Below are 22,487 nucleotides of genomic sequence, written 5' to 3' on the forward strand. Positions count from 1 at the left end.
GGAGCTGTTCACTGCACCCAAATAAGCTGGTTTCTCCTTGCGGATACACATCTCAAGTGAGCATCTTTTGCCTTCTAGGCAAACATGTTTGACGGTAATAATGATGGCCAAATGCGAGCAAAATCTTCTACTGGAGACGAGGAGGTGAGCTGATCGGTCTCTTCCAGCCAGGATTCTCGGTGGCTTTATGAGGGAGTGTGTTTGTGACAAGGACAATGGTTCCAAATCTATATCAGCAGTGCTTTGAAAACTGCTCCAAGCTGTTCTAAAACTAAACAGGGGCAGTACCTACCCTGCTGTGGCTAGCATCACCATGGGAAGGAAGGGTGGGACTTTTTCACCACTTTAATATCTTTCACTGGTTAATTAGCAGCAGCACAAAATTCTGGGCTGCTTGCAGTGGACAGTTATAAGTGTGCTACTGTAAAAAAAGAAATGCTGTGAAGGGGTGTCGGATGTACCTGGCTTTGGCATAAGAGGGTTTCTTCCCTGTGACTTCTGTTTAGTCTCTGATAAATGATTGCTCGATCAGCTTGTGGTTGGGTGATATTCATGGAAGCAGGGAAAATGTCACTTTAAGTGGAGTAACTTTTGCAATGCCATTTGTTAGCATTTCAAGCTCTTTAACCACAAGCCTTGAATGCCAATGTAGACATGTGTGAGGTCTTTCTGCAAACTGAAATGGACCTGCACAGGTTAAAGGAGGGAAAAGAGAAACTGAACTAATTAAAACAAAAAGCAGTCAAGTAGCACTTTAAAAACTAGCCAAAGAGTTTATTAGGTGAGCTTTCGTGGGACAGACCCACTTCTTCAGACCATATCCAGACCAGAACAGACTCAATATTTAAGACACAGAGAACCAAAAACAGTAAGCAAGGAGGACAAATCAGAAAAAGATAATCAAGGTGAGCAAATCAGAGAGTGGAGGGGTGGGGCGGAAGATCAAGAATTAGATTGAGTTAAGTATGCAGACGAGCCCCTATAGTGACTCAGAAAGTTCACATCCCGATTTAAACCATGTGTTAATGTTCCAAATTTGAATATAAATGTCAATTCCTCTGTCTCCCTTTCGACAAAGGAGCAATAATTTCTTTTCAGTAACACACATACCTTGAGGTCATTGACAGAATGGCCCATTCCATTAAAATGTTGACTAACTGGTTTGTGGATCTGGAGTGTTTTAATGTCTGTTTTGTGCCCGTTGACCCTTTGTCTAAGGGAGTTAGAAGTCTGTCCAATATACAAAGCATCTGGGCATTGTTGGCACATGATGGCATATATGATGTTAGTAGAGGAGCATGAGAAAGTGCCTGTGATTCTGTGAGTAACCTGGTTAGGTCCAGTGATGGTATTTCCAGAGACGATATGTGGACAAAGCTGGCAGCGGGCTTTGTTGCAGGGAAAGGTTCCAGGACTGGTGTTCCTGGGGTATAGACTGTGGCTGTTAGTACGGATCCTCATGAGGCTGGGAGGTTGTCTGTAGGAGAGAACAGGCATGTCACCCAGGGCCTTCTGGAGTGTAGCATCCTGATTAAGAACAGGTTGTAGGTCTTTAATAATTCGTTGCAGTGGTCTGAGTTGGGGGCTGTAAGTGATGACCAGTGAACTAATTAGTGGAGGAATGGCTCATTACAACCAGCCAGAGCATTGTTTGCACTAGGGAAAATGCTTTACTATCTGCATTGTGCTGTACACTGAGGTGCTAGCTCAACAACAGAGGCCAGCAACATGGCAGGCTGGTTGTGCATTGGGTTCTAGGAAGGGACGAGCACTGAGGGGTGAAGCCTCCTTTTCCTGGCCTTGAATTCAAAGGAAGTTTACAGGCGTATTTGGCCCGCCTTTAAATCATGCAGCAGAGAGGTTTAAGTGACTTGCCAAAGGCCACTCAGTGGTAGAGCTGGCAATACTATCTGGGAATCCTGACTCCTTGTTCCCCTGGTGCCAATTCCTGATAGAAATGCCTTTGCTTAAGTACTTGGCTGACTACTGGTGGACTTGAGCATGTACTGGATGCAAAGCGCATCTTGATGTGTGTGGTCGAATCTGTGCGTACGAGCTGTGGGTTCATCAAGTCTCTTGTCCCTGTCCAAAGCATCAGTCACCACTAAGGGGCACTGTTTGTACAGATGCCAAAAGCAGGCTGAGGTCCTGTGAGGGAGAAAGGACTGGGAAGCTCTAGGTATGACTGAGAGTTCTCTCTGGCTGCATCCTGCCTGCCCCTCTTGCTGGACAGCAGAGCTGGAATATCTCCCCCTGCTCTCCAGGAGCAGCAAAAACTCCGGAGGCCTGTGTGAGCACTCCCTGGGGAAGCACATCCCAGCTGAAATTAGGGGAGGTCAAGAGAGAGGTTGTCCCCGCTGGTGGAAGGGGCTAGGGGGGTGTGATTCAAAACCTGTCTGGTGTTCATGTCCTTCATAGCAGGGGGAAGCATTTCCTGGGCACTAGGAGGTCAGCACTAGCATTGTGCTCAGGAGTGGAGAGAGAGAGCCTCCACTGCCATTACTGCCAGCTCCACACCAGCCACCGGGAGCAGAGCGTGACTGCGTACACCCCCAGGGTCAGGACATACGCCCAGAACAGCCGTCTGTCCAGCCTGGAGGACAGCATGAGCCAGTTGACTTCCAGACGTCTGGGCCCATCCAGTGCATGGAGCTGGGATCTAATCAGCAAGAGCTGGGCCAGGATCTTCTCCAGTTGGACCATCTGGGTGCTCGTCACTGTCCAAGAGCCTTCTCCTTTCACTTCCTCCTTTTCCCCATTCCGCAAGACACCTGCGGTGACAGCAAAGCATGTTCAGCCAGGCAGCGGTTCAGTGGGCTGAATGTGCACAGGGTGCTCAGAAAACCCAGCCTGGCATGTACCTGGAATCTCTCTGGATGCTTGGGAGTCCTCACCAGGGCCTCCCCTGTCAAAGGCACTGCCCGCCCAGCAGCAGGAGAAGAGCCTTTCCCGCACAGGGTCTTCCCCAGTATGAAGGAACTTGAGTAGCAGAACAGACTTGGAGAGGCTGAGCACCAGGAAGGCCATACAAACTGTGAAGAACACCCCTGTGGCAATGAGGGGAGAGAGAGGAATGTTACCGAGCGCAACAGGCGAACAGAATCCCAAACTGCAATGGCTGAAGTAGTCCGTAAGGGTGTGTCCACACTGCGGTCACAGGAGATGACTGTTGAATGGGTAGATACACCTACGCAATGTTTGATCTAGCTCCGGCAAAGCTAACTTGAGGACCAACAGAAAGGAATCCATGGTGGCTACAAGGCATAGCCACTCGTGCACGTTCCTAGGGCCCTCAGTGTGTGGGGCTCGTCTGTGCTGCCACCATTTTACTGCTAAATCAAAGCGAGCTTCGGTACGTCTGCGCGCGTTGTAATCACAGCTCCTAATTTACAGTGGAGACGTACCCTAAGGCTCTGCCCGCACTGGGGCATCGAAGTGTTTTCAAACACTGCAACCACAGCCAGGCAAAGTTTCCGACAACTGTATTTAAAAGAATATGACTCCCCAGTATAACCTCCGTAAGCCCAGCTTCAACTAGCCCAGTGGTTGAGAAATAGAAAGGTAGTTTCCTCTGGGTTGGCAATCTGCTACAACTGGAGGCTGAGCATCAAGCAGAGCCATGCCTGATGATTGGCTGGGTAATGCCAGCGGGGTTTGCAGTGCACGCAGGGTGCTGGGCTGGCAGCGCTGTCGTTCTTTTCCCAGAGGTACGGTTAGCAACAGGTGCCTAAAAAAAGAACAATACAGGTTGAACTTCTCTAGTCCAGCACCCTCAGGACCTGACCAGCGCCAGATGGGAGAATTTGCTGGACCACAGGAGGTCAATATTGTCTGGCAGCATTTGCAAAACTTCACCTGCTTACTGGGCTCTAAGAAGACATTTAGGGGCAAATTAGAGCTAAATAACAGCACAGAACGCTGACAGCCAGGACTGGTGGCTGTAAATAAATTTTATGGGACTAGGGGAAACTTGGCCACACCCCTGAGAAGTGGTCGTCCAGCTAACTAAAATCATGCCAGATAAGGGATGTTGCCAGATGAGAGTGTGCCGGATTATAGAGGTTCAACCTGCACTGGCACCAGTGACTGGCTGCCAAAGCAGCCCCACCACGTCAGAGCAAAGCCCCAAGTCAGCAGGGAGGAGCTGGATAAATGTGGCTCAGTGTTTCCCTGCTAGAGGAATGATTAGACCATAGAAGTGTCTCCTCAAGGCAGGTGGCCTATTACTGTCCATTTTAAGCCTCGTCTGGAGACAAAATAGGTTAAACTCCTGAATCTTCGTCATTGCTGGCCTGTAGCATTTCCAAATCTACAGCCCTACGTGTTCCCTTGGGATGGAGTCCCTACCCTCACAACCCAGCCAGTCTATGATGCACCGGCCAAACCCAGCTCACCAATCAGGGGGCTGCTGATGGCACTGCCCAGAAGTTTGTCTGACATGTTGACTTGGAAGACAGTATAGCCGACCAGCACGCTGGTCTTGAAGGTTATCCTGGTGCCGCAGTTGGGTGGCAAGTAGAAGCTGGCCAGGTCGATGAGCATCAGGAATAGACTGGGGATCAGCAAACTGACTACATAGAGCAGGGGCCGTCTTCGGATAACCACCTGTGGAGGAGCAGAGAGGTCAGAGTCAAGCCTAAGCAGGACCTGAAAACAGTGGGACATGGTATTTTAACATTTTCTAAATTGCAAAGATGTGGAGGCCACTCGTGACCGAGACCTAAGTGCTGCAAGGTGAAGCAGAGGCCAGCATTGTTAATGGCCAAAGACTGATGTCGCCAAACCTTTTGTGACTTCACAACCAGCTTGAATTTTCTGCCCACAAATCTGGAACATTTTGAAGTTGGCAGCAGTTTTGGGAACGCCTGTTCATATCTCTCCACGTGATTTCTTTGCCTCTGGGCTTGGCAGAATCAGACAGAAGCTGAAATAGCTGAACACCAAGAATGGTTCATGTTGCCTTATTTGTGATCCAAGTGATGAGACTAACTCTCCCTGCCGTTCATCGTGGGTACCACTGTGCAAGCCTTCTTTCTGCTAAACCGTTAGCTCGTTGAATTTACCTAGTTTGGGGCTCAAAGGGGAAGCACAATCAACTGTAATTCATGCACTGGCTTTTTATGGCCCTGCGAACTTTTAATGAAAATTCAAAGCCAAACATTCGACTCTCTTTCTCTGTCTCAGGCTATGACTACGCTGTAGCCATAACGTAAAATAACTTACACAATATGCACTATGCAAACTGCATAAGTTATTTTGAGTTAACTTATTTTGAACTTGGTGTGTCCAAATGGCACCAGAGCTCGAAAGAAGTGGCTATTTGGAAGTTTCTGCTACCTCTGTCATGATGAGGAGTAGCGGAAAAGAAATACTACACTCTAAATAGCGCTACTATTTCGAGCACAATGTTAAGCTGCACAGTTGCTATTTTGGGATACGAATGTAGCCATAGCTTCACTGGGCATGACTTTTTTGAGACTCTAGTTCATGGCTTTGTAACTGGGTCCTTCATGAGATTTCTAGGTGGTGGAGTAGTATGTTCTGGGTCCACTGAACATTTCCAAATCCAGCCATAATGCAGTTTAACTCAGCTTGCTGGGTTTGGCTTGCTCGCCACAATGAGTCTGAAGGAACCTGAAATTTTTTAATCCAAGTCCCTGGATCTCAAAGCACCCAATGAGAGAACATTTCCCTCTAAAAAATAACTGCTGCACGCCAGAGAACATCTTTCAGTGGGAACTGTTTCCATGCAGAATGTCGGAATAAAAACCCGAAGGGATGAAAGTAATCCTAGGTAGGCTTCTCCCCCACTCCACTTTTGAGGGTCTGTGTGTATTTGGTCGGCACTGATCTAATTTGATCTCTGATGTCTCTGTCTGACCATTGGCACCATGCACCCCGGCATGGCTTTAAAGAGCAAAATGTCGGCCGGTGTGGCATGTGGAGATCACAGTTTGGATCTCACCCAGGAAAAGCAGGAGCCTTGCATGAGTTTTATGAGCGCAGCATTTGCAATTGGCTGGGGCCCTGCTCTCAGGTTCACAGGCAGCATGATACAACAGATTCCTACCAATTTCACTGCCTTGGGTGTGGTAGCCAGACACCAAGGAAGATCTAGCTAGTCAGTGGGGCTCTCAGTCAGACATGGGATTTGCTGTGGCAGCATCCTGTGTACTCCATTAGGCTCAGAACAGGAGCTAGGTGGTGCGTGGACCCCGGTTCTTCTCTCTCAGCCACCAGGAGTCAGCAGGGGGTTACCTCCTCCTGCCCTGGGGGGTAGGAATGGCACTGGGCTGACCTCACACGGAGTCACTCTTTGCGGATCTTGCAGCAGCAACATTCCTTCCTCTCTAACAGGCAAAGAAGTTGATGCCTTTAAATTCTCCAGCACAGGAAGGAAAGCACTTGAGTTTCAGTTGTGTTCTCCATTAGACACCCTTCAGGTGTTAGCAATATTATGCCACAATTTCATTATCCATTAAAGCCAGGTAATAATAAGTACACAAAGGTATTTGCAGCCCATTGATGTTAATGAAAGAGATCAATCTCATTCCAAGCATGTACAGCAGCCGCACATTGGAGATGGAATATTACCCAAGGTGAGGCATGAATTGTCTCCTTGATAGCACAGCCCACCAGCACTTAATTTTGCATGACTGTCTTTATGGTGCAGACAGAGTTTGACACCTAGACATAGGTTGACTGCTAAGTTTGCTTCATGCTCTCCCCCCACCTCATCTGCAAGTGCTGTGATTTCTCTTGCAGACAGCCAACTTGCAATGCTCTCCTCTTGCCTGGGCTTCCAGGGCAGTAAGGAGTCAGAAGTGACTCCTGCCTGAAAGCTGCTCAGTCAGCGTGAGCTGGCTGGTGATGTTTTCAAATGAGATTGGCTCAGGACCAGGACTCCCTCTATTTTTGTCCATCCATGGGCAGAATAAATTTTATGTGCACCACCAAGAGCAACACATGCTGCCGGCTGTCAGTGCTCTGCCAATCAGCTGGGCAGCACCTGAATCTCTCCTGGGTAGCTGCCCTAGCACTCAGCTTACATGGAACACTGCTCAGTACCCAATGGGACCCTGCATGAGTGACGTGGGGCACAGCTCCCTTGGTTTGCTCTTGGGGAATGGGAGGGCAGTAACTTCAGTGTCTGTCAGTTCAGTGCATCCCTCCACCCCCAGATTCCTAGGGCATATCCCTGAATCTGTCACTCTCTAGTCCACTTACTGTCCTTCTGTCCAGGCTCCAGTGTTTTATCAGAATCATCAAACATTAGAACTGAAAAGGACCTCAACAGGTCATCAAGTCCAGTTCCCTGCCCTCTTGGCAGGACCAAACACCATTCTGCTGCCACCAGGACTCAGAGGAACAGGTCCCAAGCTCGGAACTGGCATCCTTGTCATGCAAAATTTCTTCACGTGGGGTTCTCCGCCTAAAAGCAGCCCCAGCTTCCGAACATCGCCAGAGTCCTGTGATGTACCCGGCATGTTCTAGGCGCAAAAGTGAAGGTGAGAGGTTTGCTGGGACCAAACAGGGCAGAAGTGGGTATATGCCGTCAGTAAAAGGGCAGGAAAGAGGGCAGCTTCAGTGGGAACGTTATACAGGAGATATGCAAGTTATGAGATAACTTAAGAGCAGGTGGTTCAAAACTAATGCATCTTAATGTTCACCCTACCAAGAGCAGGCACTGGATTTCCATGGAAAACCACACCCCCGGGTCTCATCTCAGCACCAGCGATGGAGCGTGAGCCACCAGAAAGGCTGCAACTGCCCCTGTCCAAGGCTGTGCTCTGTGTAGCTCCATGGTGCCAGCGTGCAGGTATAGTTCTAGGGGCGTGGGAGGGAGATGCTCATGATTTTTGCAGGAATGCAAATATGTAAAAAAAGTTAAATTCCCCATGGAAAATTTTCAGTTTGTCAGCAAAACCTTGGAACCAAAAACTGAAATGCTTCCACATTAGAGTTTAATAAACTGAAATCTTGTTTGCGAAAAGGATTTGTTTTTATAAAAACTGGACATTTTTAATAGAACAGGTGGAAAAATTTAACTGTGTCTTTGAAAAAGCCACTTACTGTCCAATCACCTTTTCAAGAAAATCAGGCCCTTTTTACTGGGACAGGCTGGACAGTTGGGAAGGCAGTTATATGAGCGTGTTGAGGTCAAGCAGCGTGGGCCTGCTTCCTCCGGTCGGAGACACTTGGGTAAATTGCAAGCGACTCCACTGAAGTCAGCTGAAATATCTTCTAGCCCAAACCTGGGCCTTAAACTCAGTCACTGTTCTCAGGATCCTTCCTGTGTGGTCTGATTCACCAGACAGGGTGGTGGTTTGCCTCTGTGTTTATCTGGGCTATGAATGGCAAGTGGGGTGAGGCTGAGCTTGCGGTGAGACTTGCTGGGAAGTTAGGGAGAGCTGCACAGCTGCTGGGGAAATGCCTAGGCTGTTGTCTGGGGCCCAGAGTCTCAGGGTTCCCAAAGCTTTCAGTGTGGCGTTTGGTGCTTCCATCAAAGGGGTGTCTATTACAACCGAGACCCACAGCCCTTCTCCTCCCCAGCACAGTTGCTGCTCTGAGTGCTTTTACCTTTAAGTGTTCTTCATTATTCGCACCGGCATTAATAATGTTTGGAGACGGCTCTCTTTAAAATTAATGAGGTGTTTAACTCTTAGTCAAGAAGCTCATCAAAACAACAACACATTTTCGTCCTCCAACAAGCAGTGTGGACAAATTAGCTGCTTCCCCTTCTCCACAGAGGAGACGGGAGTTGCAGGCTGTCTCCTAAACGCTGCTGCTTGGAATGTAGGTGCTCTAACACACATGACATCGATTGACAGCAAGTGTCCCTGCTGGTGCGACGGGGGGACAGCTGAAGCAGAGCACCTACAGCAGCCCTGCTCCGTGTCAGCACCAGCTGCTTGGTCCTGTACTACACACTGGAAGCCTAAATCGTTGTGTGTAGGTGTGATGATCCAGGGGCCCAGAAGCAGCAGTGTGGGTTCAAGCACCTCCGGCTGTCCCACCCATACAGGAGCCTACCACGTGTCTTGACTGCCTTAGGCACAGCCCTTTAGGCCGAGAGGAAACATCTGGAAGCTGTCCATGCAGCTTGGCACCTCCCTGGCTCACTGCAGCAAACAGACCTTGCTGTGCACTCCTCATACCTTGCGTTGCTCCTCCTTCCTGGCCCCAGCCCTGCTCCTTGTCCTTGGCCACATGCCTCATTCCTAGTTCTTCTACTGACTTCTTGCCCTACCAGCCCTCTTTGGCTGGCTCATTGGCCCTGATCCAGTCTGGTTCGTTGAGCTCAGCTCTGACTAGAAGCTATGGTGTGATGTGGTACAGGCGGCTGCTTCTGACCTTGACTCTCTAGACCAGGGACAGGCCATTATATTTTGTCATGGTCCAGATTTCTTCGACCAGGTACAGCCAAGGTCCAGACTTGAGAGACACAATTTCACTCCACGATAACAATACAAAGATTTTTCCATTCAAAAGCACGTGAACTTGGACTGCAGTGTTGGTGCCATTCAGACCTATGCCTCCTTGGCTGGGGATCCGGCGGTAAGTCACTACAGTTAACACTTTGATATCCAGCAGCCCTGCAACCAGGAGGTTGCCAGATATTCAAATATTATGGTTAATGGAGAACAGCTGGAGGGGGGAGGAACAGGCAGTGGGCAGTGCCCTGCCCAAGATCCTCCCACCCCTCAGTTCTAGCTCCTGCTCAGCTGCTGCCCTGTTTACATTTTGGTGGTGGCAGCAAGAGCTGCTTGTGGGGGGACATTGTCACACAGCCCCCAGGGAGCGTGAGGAGCATGGGGGAGGCTCCCACTCAGTTGGGGGGGCTCGTATAGCACCCCTGGACTCTCAGGGGGAAAAAAATGGGGAAGCTGCGTTTTCCAGCGTTATGCCGGTTATCTGAGGGTGCCGGTTGATCAAACAGTGGATAAACAAGAGTTTGTTGTATATGTGTCTGGGCACCAGGAGCAGGTGCTCGCTCAGAGCTGCTGTACCTCAGCGTTGGTCTAAATTTCACTTTCTCTTCCCTGGGAGTGAATTTGGGGTATTCAAGGACCAGGGCAGAGCTCCTTTCTTCAGACTCTCTTTGACTATTTCTCTCTTGGAGTTTCCCCAGCCTGCCTGACAGCTGGGGACAGGGGAACCAACAGCCTTGGAAAACGTGGGGGAAGGGGGTGACTCTGCACTCCTGGAAGGGGTGGGGCTTTTGGCAGAAGCCAGGGGGGCTAGGCAGTCAGGCTGAAGCATGCTGTGCTGTGCTCCCACACCCGAGCCATTCCTTAATACTGCCCGGAGAGCGCCACATGGTGCTCTGGTGGTGATTTAAAGGGCACGAGGCTCTGGCCACCACTGTTGCACATTGAAGGCCATGAGCCCTGGGCCCTGTTGAATTGCTGGGCTCTGGGGCAACTGCCACTTTTGTCTCCCAACTCCCCTTTGGTGAGCCTGGACAAGGAGCCTGGGCAAAGGCTGATGCTGACTCGCTTTGGAGGTTGATCTCCAAGAGCCCCGCTCTGGGGTTGGACTGTGTGGTAACCAAGTACATTCCCAGCATGCAGCTGGTGGTGCCTGTCTCATCTACTTCATCCTCTGCACTGGTACGGGGGCGTTTTGCAGAATAACGTCCTGCTTTCTCCCTCGCTGCCCACCTCCACTTCTCATCCACAGGGCAAGCACCCTCTTCCCAGCGGACCCCCACCCTTCCAGAGGCAGGAATTGCACCATGTTCCATGTCAGTGAGAACGTGAGGCACAGCAGGGCCCATATGCTCGTGATGGGTTTGAAGACTCTGAAGCCCAGCACGAATGGCTGAGAGAGAGAGAGAGAGAGAGAGAGAGAGACTAAAAGAAGGGAAGGGGGAAGATGCCAAGTGGAACGAAATCAGCAGATTAAAGGCAAAGGAGAAATTGTCGATACTTACATTAAACTGAATCTGGGCGAATCGTCCAGTCTCCATGCACAGGACCCGGGGATGTGAGGACAGAGAGAGCAGCTCCCATTCACCGTCATCCAGGAACAACATCTGGTCATCCTGAATGTCCTCATGGCTTCTCCATAAGGCCAGGTCCACATCCTGCACTGAGAATGACACAATCGAAGGTCAGGGTCTCAGAGGAAGGGAAGGACTGGTGAACATAGGATGTTCTCACACCATTTCCTCCACGAGCTGGCAGCGGCCACAGGACTGGGGAAGGCACTTGACTGGCTTTCTCCATAGTCCTGGAAAATGGCACAAGCTCCCTCTGCTCAGGACTGAACCGCTCCTCTGTGCAGCATGGATGCAATTTGTTCTGAGCGGTGCCTGAGGAGACCTGTTCCATTTTCCCTCGATTGGCTTTTCCAGCCCACCATGCTGTGGGATCTTCACTTTGGCCACTGCAGATGCAGTTGGTCACTTGTCCACCAGCGGGATCTCCTTTAGCTGCTAAGGGATCCAGAGTAAAGACAGAGTCAGACTTACAATGTCCCCCATGAGACGGAGCCGGCTCCCCCAATTGATATAAGAGCTCCTGCTGACTTGTGACATGCCTGGTATTGATATTAGCACTGGACCAGCCCTGGGTTCTGAGGGGGCGCTCAATGGGGCAGTGCTGCACTAGGTCCTGCAACACATGCAGTCACGTTCCTCTTTATACTCCCTCGTTGTGCCTCTCAAGAACACGAACCTCCCTGTCCGTGGGAGGTTGGCTGGCTCTCGTCTGTGGAAATCGGGTGTTGGATTTGCACGTTTCCAAGGCTGTCCTGCCCACCTGTGTGCCAGATGCTGCTGAAGGTCAGGCTGCAGTTCTGGGCATCCAGGGGAAAGGCACACATCTCCAACCGGCACGCGGACGCCGCTTGCAGGGGCTGGTAGTTCTTGATCATCCCAGCAGCATTCACAAAAACATAGGGGAGCTCAGGAGACCTACTGACGTCCACGCTACACAGAACAGGAGGGTTTGTTGCACGAGGGCAGAGTGGGAGAGACACCTGATGAGTTTGTTACACAGATACAGACCGAGAGGCGTTAAGGCTTCAGGAATAATGGCTGAGATTTTCCAAAGTGACGAGTGATTTTGTGGCCTGGCTGGGGACCCGATTTCCTGAAGAGCAGGTGTTTGGCTTGTACTGAAAATCAGGTCCCTTTCCAGTACTTCAGGTTGGGTCCCCAAAATTGTTTGTCCCTTTGAAAAATGGGAACTAATATCAGCACCTGCGCACTGCTCCTAACTCTCCCCCAACCCACCCACCCCCACACAATGAACTTTTCAAGCCACTCCGACAGCACCAGCATGCTGGAGCATGGGGAGAACAGTGACTCAGGCCCGCATGGTGGGCGTAGAGCAGAACTTGGGCTAACACCCTGTGGGGGATATGAAAAATGCTAACGATGTTTATCATATCACAGAATCCCTGGGCTGGAAGCGACCTCAGGAGGTCATCTAGTCCAGCCCCCTGCTTCAAGCAGGATCAACCCCCACAAGGTCATCCCAGCCAGGACCTTGTCCAGCCGGGACGTATGTCCATGCAGAGTGGGCAGGAGCTCAGGACTTCAAACTCTCTTGTGCTGCTACTGGTGCAAGGAAGGTCCAGTGGTCAGGGACTTAAGAACCCCCAGATTTAATTCCCTGCTCCATCTGGGAGACCTTCGAAAGGTCCCTGAGTGGTAGCTATGTTAGTCTGCACAGGAAACAAGCAGTTCTGTAGCACCTTAAAAACTAATTTAAGTATTAGATAATTATCTTTTCTGGGTAAGACCCACTTCTTCAGTCTTACCCATGGAAGCACATTACTTAAATTTGTTACTCTTTAAGGTGCTTCAGAACTGCTTGTTTTTAGGGAGGTCACTTAGGTTTCTGCCCCTGAGTGCCTCATCTGTAGAATGGTCATAACAGCAGGTCTGTGCCTCGCTCCAAGGGACACTGCGAGGATGAAGCCGTTGAAGTTGGCGAGGTGCTCAGGCACGACCGTCGTGGAGACCAGATACGTGTCAGTCAAAGAATCCCTGTGGCACTCAATGAATGAGGCTCAGCGGGATGAAGGGCCAAGCAGTGTTTGGAATCTCTAGCTCCATGGTGGCTAAGTGCCTCAAACCTGAGGCTCAGGCTGCCCATCCATCCCCTGCAAAGCTGTCATATAGCTAGTCCAGAGCCATTAGAAATAAGCAGCATTCTTTTCTTTCAGATGGAGCTTTGAGTTCTTGCTGTGGGCAGAGGGAGAGCTTGCACCGCTCAGCCAAAAAAAAAACCTGGAACCCCCTCCCCCAAACTACTGGCATGCAGGGAGACTCCGACCCCGTCCAAACTCACAACTCGTTGATGACGATATCCGGAGACCAGATGGCGCTGAGGGGCAGCGAAGTCTCCCTGATCCCACCATAGAGGCTGGAATTCCAGGTGAGAAGGTCATCTTTCCCCATCTGGAGGGGAGAGGACGGAGAGCATGACTGCCTGGGTAGTTTCCCATGTTGTGACTTGGCGAGGTGGGTTAGCTGGGGTGCTGCAGTGAGTCTGAACCATTGGCTTGCTGATTTAGGGGATGCTTTGTACAGAGACTGTCCCTGTATTGGGAAAGTGATTATCACATGATGGCCTGGGCTAAGACCCAAGAAAGAGAGGCTCATGCTAGCAAGCAAGTCCTTCTCCGCTTTCTAGGGGGCAGGTTGGTTTAGGTGTGCAAGCAGATATTATCATAGGAGCACAGCTGCTTCACCTATCACAGGGAGTCTGTACAACCTGGTCTGATGCAGCCACTCCTCTACTGCTTCACCATCCCCATTGCCAGCATGGCTCAGAAAATGATGCATTTCTCAGAGCCTGAATTCACTGAGATGTGCCTGCGTCCGGGGTGTGTTTAAATGTGAAGTGGACATTTGTTCCCCTTTTTTTCTTTTAGGGTTAAAATTTGAAACTTAAAAAATGCTCATGAATGTTTGAAATATTTTGAGCAGCACTGCCTGTGTGCTTGGCTCATCTACCCTATCCGATGCTCTAGAGAAGCCTTTTAAAATGCCTGATTTCTTTTCAATTCCCCTGGGAAGGGAAAAAGGCATAGATGTGAGAGCTAGACCCTTCTGCAGGTGAATCTGCTCTGGCTCCTGGAAGAGCCCTGCAAAAATGTGGTTGAATTATATCAAAGGAATACATTTTGAGCAGATCATAATCAGAAATTCTGCAAAGGGAAGAAGTTCAATTGGTTGCATCATTTATTGATTCCCCGCCCCCCAATTCTGTTCAGAACACTGGGGAATCTGTAATGGCTGGTTTAGGGTGTGCCCAGTGTGTGCAGGCATGGATGTACAGGTATGTGCTTTTAGAACATTGAAATACTTTTAATGTCCCAGTAACACCTTTTTGCTTTCTAAAAGCATCAACTCGGGCACACACGCGCAAGACTCAAAACTTCTTTCCCCTAAACCCACGTAGACAGATGCAAACAAGATAACAATCTCGCATTGTCTGTTGGTGAAGATGCACTTGGCACTGATCATTACAACACTAACTGAGTCAGAAAGTAAACTGTATAGTAAATGGTGTAGATTCAACAGTCAAGTTCTCTATCTGCTTTGGCATCATAGGTATTTGGAACAGGAAGTATCCATTTACCTGTTGAAACCAAATGCTTGTTGTTAGCTTTTGATTCTCTGTATCCTGTAGGGAGAAAAATCAAATCAAATGTTTAACAAATGACATAACCCACTGAATGAATTGCAAAGAGAGAAGGCAACTTAACAAATCACACTGTTCTCAGATCAGAGAGGCTCTGCTGTGTGTTTTGGTGCTGTGCACAAGATCTAAGGTTGCTCAAAATGAAAGAGATGGGCAAAGTGTGGCTCATTATTTCTTTATTGTGGTGTCTTGTACATTTCACCCATTGAGAGTCATTTGGGTTTTGTGCTAAATCTATCAGGGGATTTTGAAAATCTCTTCCACTCATCATTTCAAAAATACTCCCTCACTAACCAGGTAGCTCCTGCAATCTCTCCTCCTGTCTGTACTCTGCTACAAAGGATAGTCCCATTGCCTTTTACAGGATTACTCAAGGTTGGAAGCAGTGTGCCTGGTTACAGCAATTGGTAATAATGGGAGTTTCTCCTGTGCTTTCTGTGGGGCTTTCATGCAGTGACATGGGATTGAAGGCCATTTATGAAACAGGAAAATAGGGTGTGAAGGAATAGGATAAATATCTCTTTAAACAGCTGTTGAGCTCTCCAATGTTTCTCAGTGTGCTCCATGGTTTAGAAGCCATCAAAACCAGCCCTGCGTTTGCAAGTTTGTGTGTGTTTCGTAAACATCTTTGTCTGGGACTCAGCTATGCTCTTGTGATTCCTTCCTGTTGCTTTTGTTGCATGAAGAACTAAAGAATAAAACCACCAAACCTGCCAGGGGGCGCTCATGAAACACTTTCAACTCAGGTATTTGACTAGGTTTCAATTTGACTGCATCCCTGTACATTATTCTTTGATAAAGCCAGGCCACATAGAAGGATCCTTAGGGTTGTTTGGCTGTCACCTTGCTTCACGCCTGCCTGCAGCTCCCATTTCTTGTTCCTCTGTGGCTGAGCAATCCTCACCACAGTAAATTATCTTTGATCAAATAGCACTTTCACTGCACTTGATGCTCTAAATGAATCATCAGTCTCTCTTTTGCACCCTAATTAGTGACTGTGACATTAATCAGGCTGCTAAGCGTAATACCATATTCTCAGCAAATCCCGGGCTAAAAATATGAGGCTGAGCTTTTATTTGTAATCAGGATATTCATAATTTTTCAAAGGGTGTTTCTTCAGCTGCTACCAGCAGCCACTTGTGCTAAAACTTTGTGTGGATTTTCCTGCATAAAAGAATCTGTGACCTCAAGCGAGGTGTAATTTTATGGTACATAGAAATTGCCTGCCTTTGTAATGATTCCACTTATTTTCTTTTTCTTCTCTGGTGGTATTATTTGTACGGTTGTAGAATGCAGGGGCACCAAATAAACAAGTAAGTTTGGCAGTATGAGCAGGGCTGCTATATTACTAGCGTGATTCAAGTTAGGCATGTACTAATTGTGATATCAAGGCCTTAGTAATTCCTGAGGGGAAAGGTTTTTTCAAATGACTAGTATCTTGGGTTGAAGCAAAAGCATAAACTGAAGAAAGAGCGCTCCTTTGGACTGCAGGAGATCGTTTCTCCCAAAAGAGAAGGAATAAAGATGCTAGTTGTTAATGAAGTGTGACTCCCATCTTGGGGGAATAAAAGAGAATAGCAGGAATGCTTTGGGTCTGCTGTGGTATTCACCTATCTGTGCCATTTGGAAAGTGGATTTATCTCATTTTGCTGTGAAAAGTGAGGTAGGGGATCACCAGCAACAAGAGAAGGAAGTACAGCACATCTTTCAGAACCCTTGGCTTGTTGCACAAGAGGCTGCATTGAGAATTGAGTGTGCCTAATCAAACACTTTTGCACAAAATACAAATGACCTGTTTCTATATGTCCGTGGGGGGGGCGGTGGTGCTGCATCAGCATCCCAGACAGGACTTTCTTGGTGTATGCATGTAAAAGAAAAAAAAGAAAAGAAAAAGAGAAACTCACTTTTGTTTGGCCTTTTGGCTACTCTTCTTTGTTAGGGCTGAATACCCGATATGTCCTCTTTTGGGGAGCTAGAATTTGCCTGTCAAAAGGATGAATTCAGTGATCTGGCAGCCCCCCACACCCCCCCCCATGCATTGAGCATCTATGATGCTATGAATATGTATGATCTGTAAAAGGTGAATTAGATGACCGTAGCTTGGGCGAAGCAGGCTGCCATTTGGCTCCACTGATCGAGTTGCCTGCTACGGCCCACAGTAATAGTCCTATGCTCGATCAATGCCAGGCCAGATCCAGATTTGGACAAGGGATGGACTTAGCTCAAGATGAGTCACTTCTACCGTGTGGTCAACGAACATAAGGGATTCAGTTGACTTGCTGTGAAGATATTGATTTTTGCAGGAGAAATCAACATTTAACGCTCTTTCAACCAGTGTGCCCTGAAAGCTGTGCACCTGTGGGGCTGCTCAAGAGAGATCCAATTGCCATCCAGCCGATTAGCAGCGCACCAGGAGCAAGGGACTTTCTTTTGTTTTGATTTTGTACCAGTGGAGCACATTTGCACATGCCTCGGGAGACGCAAAAATTATTCAGTAGGGGTATGGGGAAAAAAAACCCACTATGAAAAGAAAAGATGAGAGGGAACTTTGCCTTCAGTCCTCTTCAATCCTTTGTGATTATACCTTGAACCAAAATGATCAGCTGCAGGACCGTCGGCCCACAAAATGCCAGAGCGACTGGACCAGCCCTTCCTTTTGTGGCACCACTTCTTCCATCGTTCCTGCTAATGTGTCTAGCTCTTGGGCACGCCTCCACTGTCTGCAGCGGCAGTGCCATCACCATTGTGTCTATTCCTTTGGTTCTCGCTATAAAAAGGCGTGTGCTAGTAGCTGTCCTGCACTTCCGGCTTTATTCCCCTCTTGGCCCACAGTGTTGGCGCAGGGTGAGAGAGGAGGAGAAAAGACATCTGCAGCTCAACTTGACTCTTATTTGTCAAGTGATACACGAAGTTCCTCAATGCCAGCTGGCTGGCGTAATTGGTTCTCTTGTGGTATTATTCACAGCTCTTCCCTCTTTCTTCTTCTGCTACCTTCCATCTTGCTTGTTAAAAGCGAAGGATATTTGGGAGAATTGGAATTGATTAGTCTTCCTAACAGAGGGAGACTACTTAGACTTAAATTGGTGGTTAGCAAATATACAGATAATTCCCACACATGCTTATTTATCGTCTCCAGTTCGGCAGACTATAGAAACAGATGCCTCAGCGTCTGTCTGGGAGGCTCTAGTCAATGGAGTGGAATACAAAGGTATCTGGGATTTGGAATTGACGAAACTCAATATAAACAAATTGGAGCTCTTCTCCGTTGACTAGATTATCTCCCTAATCAGGTTTCCCCAAGGTACTCATAATAACTTGATATTCTCAGACAAGACTAGTCTTTTATGTAGATGAAACAGGCGGCAAAAGATCACAATAGAAGTCAGAGGCAGTGATGAAGATGGGGTAAGAGCTTTTCACACAAAAACAATGGTTGCTGAACAGTTCGTCTATTAGCACAAGCACCTGCTGAAGTCTCTACTGCATCAAGTCCTTTAAAGCCGATAGCTTCTTGATGACATTGGCTCTGGAGCCAAGTCTCTCATTAGATTTATCTAACATGAATAACATGAATGTTATCTCACATGAATAACAATATTTTGTGTGTGCATTTGTTAGAGCCAAGTAAGCAGAGAACACTGTGACTTTTTGTGCTACTGTACTCCTGGTCTGGTGTAATCATTTTGCCCGAACTCCCCTTCAGCTGACATCTGGTGAAGTGAAGATGAATTGAGAATATGTGAAGGTTTTGCTTGCAGACTAGGTAATTTACCATTATCTACTGAGTACTGAACATAATGAAGGACTCGTTACAGCTGAGATGGATAAATGCAAAATCCTAGACGGCTGCTGTTGGAGTTCTTTCATTTTAGTTACCGTAACCAAAAGGCATTTTTCAACTCCCCTGTTTCCCATTTTCTCCTTGGACAATGCTATTGGAAAGTACATGGCAGGAGGAAGAGGATTCTGATGTGCTACACGCCTCTGGAAAGAAAGAGGTCCAATCGCTCACTTTATTAACACCCTAACTTCAGATCTTCACCTGCTCTGAATTGTAATCTCAATGCATAAGCAAGGAATTATATAGATGCACTATTAGAGGCAATTACAGTGCCTGTAGTTATTTGTTAATTCATGTAGCATATTTCATTTAATTAATACAGTGCCCTCCCTCTGCCTATGTTAATACGCTTGCCTGCTCCTCAAATACATTTCGGCAGCTCCCAGAATATCAGAGTGTCTCAGGTAGTTTAGAGGAGGCACTTTGATTGGCACAGACTTTCTGACCAGGCTTAAAGAGAGACTACCAAAATGAAAATTCCTATTTTAATGTGTGTGGCCGATCTGCACTATTAAGGACATTTTAGGTTGTTAAAAAAGTACACACTTCCGTAAGTCTAATTTAAATCAGGCTGGCTATTTTGGTTGTTTCTTTTGTTACTTGTGTTTTCTTCAGGTCAGATGGTATGATTGCATTGCTCAGTTTTACTTTGCTTACAGCCAAGTGTTTTCCAAATATATTGCAGGACATTGCCATATCTGGAACAACATCATTCCCAACGCACCAGCCCATGCACATTACTTTTTGGGTGTGATTATTTCCCTCTGTGTTCTGCTTGTGAAATATCAGGGGTAATAGGCTCTGAATGTTGAGTTTGCAATATCATCAATAGCACCCATGGAACACCTACATATAAGACCAGTAGACCCTGAGATACCAATGGGAACAAGTGATCGAGGAACTTTTGCATCATATCCCAGTAACAGACTCCTCTGATCTGATCCGATCTGATCTGGCAGCTGATGCTCCTTAAAAGAAAAGGCAGAGTATCATTTGCTCTCTCTCTGGTACTGAGGACTTTACATATAACACTCAGCACGTTGGGGCTCATTTGATCTTTTCCTTTCTGCTCTTTTCAGTTTCCCTGTCAATGGGGTCTTAGGTTTCTGAAGTCTCCCCAGTCTGTGTCTATTCACATCATTTTCTGATACCCTGACACACCAAAAGCATCCAAACCGCTTAAGCCAATGTTCATTATATGATAGCCTTGTCTGCTCTGAGCTCTTTGTGAAAATAGCCCTGCCTAGTTTTCTTAACCTACCACAAAGCTGTTTGACTGTGGGTTTCCAAAACTGCAAGGGTTGCTTTGAACCTGGGGTTTTCAACATAGGTTAAGGAAGCTAACACCCAAAAGATAAATCCCATTCAACTTGGAAGCCTGACTTTGTTTGGCTGTTCAGTAAATCCCGAGCCTCACTCCTTAATGCTGTTCTAAAGGAAACAAATCAAAATAGTGGATTTACAGAAGCCTGTCTGTAATTTGTCTGTGCAACCTGTTGTAAAACAATGTACCCGAAATATTTCTTCCTTGAACTGAGTAGTCAGGAATTATTTATACTTATTCTCGGCCTGAATTAAATTGACCATGCTGCTTTTAAAAACCTCTTTCTAGCATTTGGAAACTCCAGCAAGTCTTATTTAAAAGGAGCCGGGTAGCAGGAGCAAAGTGGTGTGTCAATAAACACACAGCTCCTTCTGCTGAAAAGGACCACATGCAGCCACTGACATGCATTCAACTCCGGTCTCCACCCAGCAGATTCTACCGTATTGTGAACAGCGGGACGCTGTTGCAAATGAGCTTGAGGTTCAGTTTACCACATCCAGCACTGCATGGAGAAAGAGATCAAGGTAAATGGTGGTGGCTTTTGACCAGTTTCTGACGGGTCTCACTCCTTTGCTGTAATTCCGTAAAAGGTGCCTGGTCAGACGGTGCAAAGTAGAATTTCTGGGCTGTTGGGCATCTGGGGCTGAGCTTCCTGAAAAACAAATGACTTTGGTTAACTAGGCCTGGCAGGCAGAAGAGGAATTGTTGTTAGTTCTTGTTATTGCTGAGGTTGGGTTTATTTTTGTGCAGGCTGACTGACTGGGAAAGGAGTTGGGGCAGAGAAGGCAGAGCTTATTGAATTTAAGTGATGTAATATTTTGGACCAAGACGGCAGGAGAACACATGACAGAAGTGAGGTCTGGGAATTTGGGAAAAAAATATTGATAATATACCTGACAAATGTGGACTTCTGGGGCAATATATGTTAAGTGGCTTGCCGGGACATCCCTAAAGACAGGTTAAAAAAAGTTCTTCATCCTTCTGATTAAGGAACTACCCAGCCTTTCCCAAGTGCTCTTGAGCAGTGTGGGGGTGCGGGGTCATGGTCTGACGTGTTACATTGTCCGTAAGACCAAGATCAAAGGCCCAAGCTGGACAAAGAAAAGGCTGATCTGCCTAGTCCTTGTTCTGGCTTCAGATCTAAATGGATGAATTTGTAACCACAGGGAAAACCCAGTTCCGGGCTTTCAAGGACTGACTCCCACCAGGGCCCTATTCTGGAGTCAGGGGTGATCTCTGTTAAGATTTTTTTCCACCTGTGTGTAGGTTCTGTTACTATTTCTGTTTTCTCAGTAATGTTTTTACCTTAAGAGTAATTAGCTTGTTTATAAGAGGCTTGGGGAGCTTGAAACACAGGTTGTACCTCTGAAATCCAGGACACTCTTGTCTGGCAACAGCTGTGATCTGGCAGGACCAGAGATTCCTGATGGCGGGAGGTCAGAGCGGGGCAAGATGGGAGACTGGTAGCTGGGAGCCACAGCCAGGCCAGCAGCAGCGTGGCCAGGAAGCAGGCAGCCCATGGCCGGGAAAGTGGCAGCTGGGGAACTGCGGCCAGGAAGCCAGCAGCCCACTCCTGGGGTGTCCAGAGGACCAGCAGCTGTGGCTGAAAAGCCACAGAAGCTGGAAGTTGCAGGCAGCTGCTTGGAGGAGAACCCAGAACTGGGGGTGGCAAGCCAGCATTGATCTTCCCGGGCCAGCAAAATCCCTCATATGGGACCACTCACGTCCTGAGGATACTGGATCAGGGCGGTCAAATCTGTACAAGCGATATGCTGGTCATAGACCTCAGAGTAAAAGTGAAGCTGAGATGCTGGCCTTTGCTTGCTGTGAGATGGGAAGCTGCGAAGCCCTAAAACGCCACTTTGGAGGAAGTGTCAGAGGGGCAGCCAAGCTAGTCTGTATTCTCAAAAACAACAAGAAGTCCTGTGGCACCTTCTAGACTAACACACATACTGGAGCATAAGCTTTCGTGGGCAAGCATCTGACGAAGTGGGTCTTCGCCCACGAAACCTCACGCTCCAGTATATGTGTTAGGCTATAAGGTGCCACAGGACTTCTCGTTTGGAGGAAGTGAGATGTGGGACCTTTCCCAAGAAAGGTGACAGCTGGGAGCCAAAAGCCTTGGTGTGGGTGTCCTCCAGGGAGCACAGATGGTGGACATACAGGTGTAGTTACCCTGAAACTGATCCAGGAGTGAAAAATCACTTTACATTTAGGCTGTTGGTTGGCTCTAGCATTGGTTTAGTAGTTGCCAAAAGTTTTCAGCACCTAATGGTAGTTTTGTGGCCTTTTGGAAATGAATTCGTTTCTCAGTGTACAAAATGTAACCTGTTAAAACAGTATCAACCCACCGGGCCGTGATTGGCAGCCTCAGAAGGGGAGCCTGGCCCAAAAGCTGATCTCTCCCATGCAGCTCCCTTTCGCCCCGCTGCAAGCCTGTACGGCAGCGCGTAGAGAGCGTCTGGTGCTGTCTGTGCTGTCGCTGCCCTGGGGGTGCTTGGAAAGAGTCGGTCTCCGGATGAAGTCACGATATTGTTCACTGGTGCTAAGATCACTGTGTTTATTTATCCTGATTGGTAATTGATCGCCTTCCTGTTTACGAACTTTTCCTTCTGTGTTCTGTGGATCTCATTGAAGAACTAGATGAAGCAGCAGCATG

The 22,487-nt window shown here is 47.9% G+C and overlaps 1 protein-coding gene across 1 annotated transcript; it reads right to left on the reverse strand.

Moving 5' to 3' along the window:
• Positions 1-2,499: 2,499 nt before the first annotated feature.
• Positions 2,500-20,451, reverse strand: LOC142001604 (5-hydroxytryptamine receptor 3B-like). Its single transcript, XM_074977012.1, has 8 exons — positions 20,320-20,451; positions 14,601-14,645; positions 13,305-13,414; positions 11,766-11,935; positions 10,937-11,094; positions 4,395-4,605; positions 2,862-3,047; positions 2,500-2,771 (listed from the first exon to the last, which is right to left on the reverse strand). Exons 3-8 carry the CDS (start codon positions 13,412-13,414, stop codon positions 2,500-2,502), a joined length of 1,107 nt encoding a protein of 368 aa, XP_074833113.1. The 5' UTR covers positions 14,601-14,645; positions 20,320-20,451.
• Between the last annotated feature and the right edge of the window lie 2,036 nt (positions 20,452-22,487).

This window comes from Carettochelys insculpta, chromosome 25, assembly GCF_033958435.1.
Source record: "Carettochelys insculpta isolate YL-2023 chromosome 25, ASM3395843v1, whole genome shotgun sequence".
Classification (NCBI taxonomy): Eukaryota; Metazoa; Chordata; order Testudines; family Carettochelyidae; genus Carettochelys; species Carettochelys insculpta.

Excerpts from the sequence above, each read along its gene's own strand:
- LOC142001604 (XM_074977012.1), bottom strand. The coding sequence starts at position 13,414 with ATGGGGAAAGATGACCTTCTCACCTGGAATTCCAGCCTCTATGGTGGG. Across the intron at positions 11,095-11,765 it reads CAGCAGCATCTGGCACACAG|TGCAGGATGTGGACCTGGCC; the intron begins GTGGGCAGGACA and ends TGTCATTCTCAG. Across the intron at positions 4,606-10,936 it reads TCGCCCAGATTCAGTTTAAT|GTGGTTATCCGAAGACGGCC; the intron begins GTAAGTATCGAC and ends GCTCCTCCACAG.